Source organism: Nicotiana attenuata, unplaced genomic scaffold (assembly GCF_001879085.1).
Source record: "Nicotiana attenuata strain UT unplaced genomic scaffold, NIATTr2, whole genome shotgun sequence".
In the NCBI taxonomy this organism is placed as follows: Eukaryota; Viridiplantae; Streptophyta; class Magnoliopsida; order Solanales; family Solanaceae; genus Nicotiana; species Nicotiana attenuata.
Window position 1 is genome coordinate 154,920 of NW_017671071.1, and position 4,171 is coordinate 159,090.

General features: G+C 35.6%; 1 protein-coding gene across 1 annotated transcript; it reads left to right on the top strand.

Annotated features, from left to right (window-relative positions):
- The first annotated feature begins 546 nt into the window (after nt 1-546).
- LOC109205671 (protein TIFY 5A-like) lies at nt 547-2,338 on the top strand. The gene is made up of 3 exons (XM_019368408.1): nt 547-821; nt 1,090-1,189; nt 1,999-2,338. Exons 1-3 carry the CDS (start codon nt 733-735, stop codon nt 2,206-2,208), a joined length of 399 nt encoding a protein of 132 aa, XP_019223953.1. The 5' UTR covers nt 547-732; the 3' UTR covers nt 2,209-2,338.
- The last annotated feature ends 1,833 nt before the right edge of the window (nt 2,339-4,171 follow it).

The following is a 4,171-nucleotide window of genomic DNA, read 5'->3' on the forward strand; positions in this document are numbered from 1 at the left end:
TAGGTTAAATTTCACCTAACAATTCTTACATTATTATTCGATCATATAACAACTCATTCGATATTAATCATTATAATTCAGAGTATACAACTAGTCTTAAACCAAAGGAGCCCTATAAATAAGTAAGTTCGTGAGCCGACTGATACACGTGCATGAACATGATTTGCATTACTTAATAAGTAAAGACGCATAATAGCAGAAATTGTAGGCCACAAGTGGCGGGTGTATAGGACTGAAAATGACGGAAGTAATAATATAATAATAAAATTAAAACGAGGAAAATCTTCATTTATCACGTGCTTTAGTTAGCATAACGCAGCTGTTTAATTTGAGTTTGTGGGGAACGCCATCTTTTTAGACATATGTCTCTTTACACCTTCTTTTAGGAAGTGTCTGTTTCGTGTTCAAAACGTCTATTTTTATCAATTGTATTAAAAACGTTGCTTTTACTTTTTCTAATACTCTAATGGAACCCCCCCCCCCCCCGCACAACCCCAACTCCACTATCCAAGAAAACCAACTTGTATATATTCATTCAAATTCCCCTTTCTTCTTCATTAATTCTCTACTGCAATATCACAACTTTTACTTGATCCAACTTCAATATCTTGATTCACTAATATTTCTTGATTCCTTATCTCCCTTTTCTTTATATATATATATATAGGAAAAGCTCTATTCATTGGCAGCTAGCTTTTGATCTGTAGAGTTTGTGGCTGAAGTCAAAAGAAGATGAGAAGAAACTGTAACTTGGAGCTCAGGCTTATGCCTCCTTCTTTTTCTTTTTCTCCTAAGAGTTGCACTACCCCCTACTTCTCTATGTAAGTCTCTCTCTCTCTCTCTCTCTCTCTCTCTCTCTCTCTCTCTCTCTCTCTCTCTCTCTCTCTCTCTCTCTCGCACACACACATATTAATTCTACATGTTTTAGGTTTTAAAAGTTTTTAAGTTTTTCGCCTTCTTGGATAGCAATGATATAAAGGATATGTGTATATATAACATAAAGCGAAGGCATAAAAATACTGCTAATCTTGTCTCCTTGTAAATTATGCATAAGGTACTGAATATTTTCTTTCTTTCTTCTATATATAGGAATAGGGAGGATAAAGAAAACACAGAAGAGAAAGAACCACAGCAGCTAACAATATTTTACAATGGAAAGCTTGTGGTTTCTGATGCTACTGAACTTCAGGTATGTACTGTATCTGCAGTTTTTTTCTATTTCTAATTTCTGTAGTATTACTTTTTTTCCCGGGTAGAAAGAAGTTTAATTGTATGGACCTTCTGTGCACCCTTTGGTCACTCTATCATGACTTTGCATGTGTTGTAATATTTGTACAATTTCGTCGTTTTATAAGTATTATTTCATGGAAGATGGTGTAACGAAAATTCTCATAACATTCGAATCCAATAAAGGACAGAGAGGGTGCCCTACCCACTGGTTTTTTTTTTTCCGCCTTTAGGGACAGAGAGGGTGGTAACTGGATTTGTTTTTTGGTTTGAGTTAAAAAGATACTGCAATACTATGTTTTATTATTCATTAAATACTAAAGGATCAAATTCTATATTTTAATTTGATCCAAAGAAATTGAGACCACAAAAAGAATCACACTTTCATTAAATGTGTTTGTTCAAGATTAGGTATCCCTTTGGACACGGATTTTGGGTATTTTTTTTTTTTTTTTAAAAAAATTGAACCTTTTCTTTCAAGTTCCCAAAAATTAGTTTTGGGCAATTTTTTGGTGAAGTACTTTTCTTCCATTCACTAAACTTAAAATTTTTTTCAAATAAAATGCATGTCGAACCACAACATCAATTTTCAAAAATTATTTTTTCACACAATTTCAAAAACTCTTTTTCATGTTTCAACCAAATATATGTCCAAACGCTAGCTAATACTATTTTATATGTCCAAAGAAATTGAGTGTTATTTTTACCATATCTACTAGCACTATCTAATAAATCCTAGTAATTTATTTCTATTCGTTTATTCAAATGCAGGCTAAAGCAATAATATATCTGGCAAGTAGAGAAATGGAGAAGAAAATAAAAATCCGGTCACCAATTTCAGAATCATCATCACCAATTTCAGAGCCTTCATCACCACTTTTACAATCTCCAGCTTCTGATATTTCTATGAAGAGATCTCTACAAAGGTTTCTGCAAAAGAGAAAAAATAGAATTCAAGCAACTTCTCCTTATCATCGCTAGTTTAGTTCCATTTGTACATATATTTTGTAATTTGCTGGGAGAAATTGGAAAATTGGATTAGTAAGCATAACACTAATGTATCACTTAATTTTACAGTTTTGGCAATGCAATTTTTTCATATAGGCAACAACTATTGGGATCGAAAATTACAAAGACGTCTTGCGAAAGCTAACAAATAAATATCGAGCGATGATAAATCAAAGAACAAAGAGAATTATACTACAAAAATATAATATACTATAATATAGTTTTGGACAATTGACCTACATAAATTTACTATAACATAAAAGAGAAATAAATTGATGAGAGAATAAATTCTGCTGCTAGACAAAACTCTCTTAAAGACTATATTGTTGATGGTATTATTTTTTTGTGCGGAAAGGAACTTCATAGAAATCCAAAATCTTTTCCTCCAAGAAAGAGATTAGTCAAATATGATAGAGATCTATATTTTTCTTTTAGAAAAAGTAAAATTAGTTATGGTCGATACTTAGCCATTCCTTCAAATAAAAGAAAACTCAAATATGATAAGAAAATCAGGACAACTCCTAATACCAATGATAGTTCATCCTAGTGATCCAAGTTTAATTTGCAAGAAGATGCCCCAGAGAAAAGATATAGGGAAATAGAGAGAAATAGAAAGGGAAGAAAATCAAGAAACACATTTATCTATATTCTATATCTATATATAAAGTGTCACGACCCGGAATTTTCACATCGGGATCATGATGGCGCCTAACATTTCACTTGCTAGGCAAGACAACGTTAGAACAATCTACTCTTCTAACAATTTAAATCAGATATTAAAGAAGAATTGAGATAACTGAATAAATTTAAAGTAACATTGCGGAAGTTGAAGTAGCCAAATATCTATTTCAATTCCCTGAACCTAGTGTCACGAGTGCATGAACTACTAGAGTAATACATATAAGGGTCTGAAATAAGTAAAAAGCTGTTAGAATGAAAGTACACAACTAAATAGACAGAGGAGGTGGACTCCAGGAGCTGCGGGCACTGAAGAGACGTACCTCAAGTCTACGCGAATGTCCGATCCGAGCTCTCTAGTAGCCACTGCCGGGACTGTAACGACCCAGCTGGTCGTTTTGAGCAATTGCACTTCGCTCGATTGTTTGAGGACATGAGTAGCTCTGCCTGATGTAATATGACTTATGTGAATCGTCGCTTTTGGTTTTTCAGGTTATCCGAAATTGATTTGGGATAATGGTCTCAACTTGAAGCTTTAAATTGGAAAGGTTTGACCAAGTTTTGACTTTTTAGTAAACGACCTCGGATTGGATTTCTGGTTGTTCTGTTAGCTCCGTTGGGTGATTTCGGACATAGGAGCGCGTTCGGAATGTATTTTGGAGGTTCGTGGTAGAATTAGGCTTGAATTGGCGAAAGTTAGAATTTGGCAATTTTTGGTCGACAATGAAAAATTTGATATTGGGATCGGAATGGAAATTCAGAAGTTGGAGTAGCTTCGTAGTGTCATTTGTGACGTGTGTGTAAAATTTCAGGTCATTCGGAGGTGATTTGGTAGGTTTCGGCGTAGTTTGCAGAATTTGGAAGTTTAGAAGTTCTTAAGCTTGAATCCGAGGTTCATTTGGTGTTTTGATGTTGTTTTGAGTGTTCCGAAGGTTCGACTAAGTTCGTATGTTGATGTGTGACTTGTTAGTATTATTGGTTGAGGCCCTAAAGGTCTCGGGATGGTTTCGGATGGTTAATGGAGGATTTGGAAATGGAATAAGGTAGCTGAAGCTGCTGCTTCTGATGTTTCCGCACCTGCGGAGTGGGAACCGCAGGTTCGAGGGCCGCAGATGCGGAATGGAACCACAGATGCGGAAATTGGAAAGCTGAGGACGGAGCACAGGCTTGCCGCACTTGCGCGCCTGCAGGTGCGAGACTTGGGGCGCAGGTGCGGAAGCTGGTGAGTTAAGTGGAGTTCGCAGGCGCGGCGCCTTGA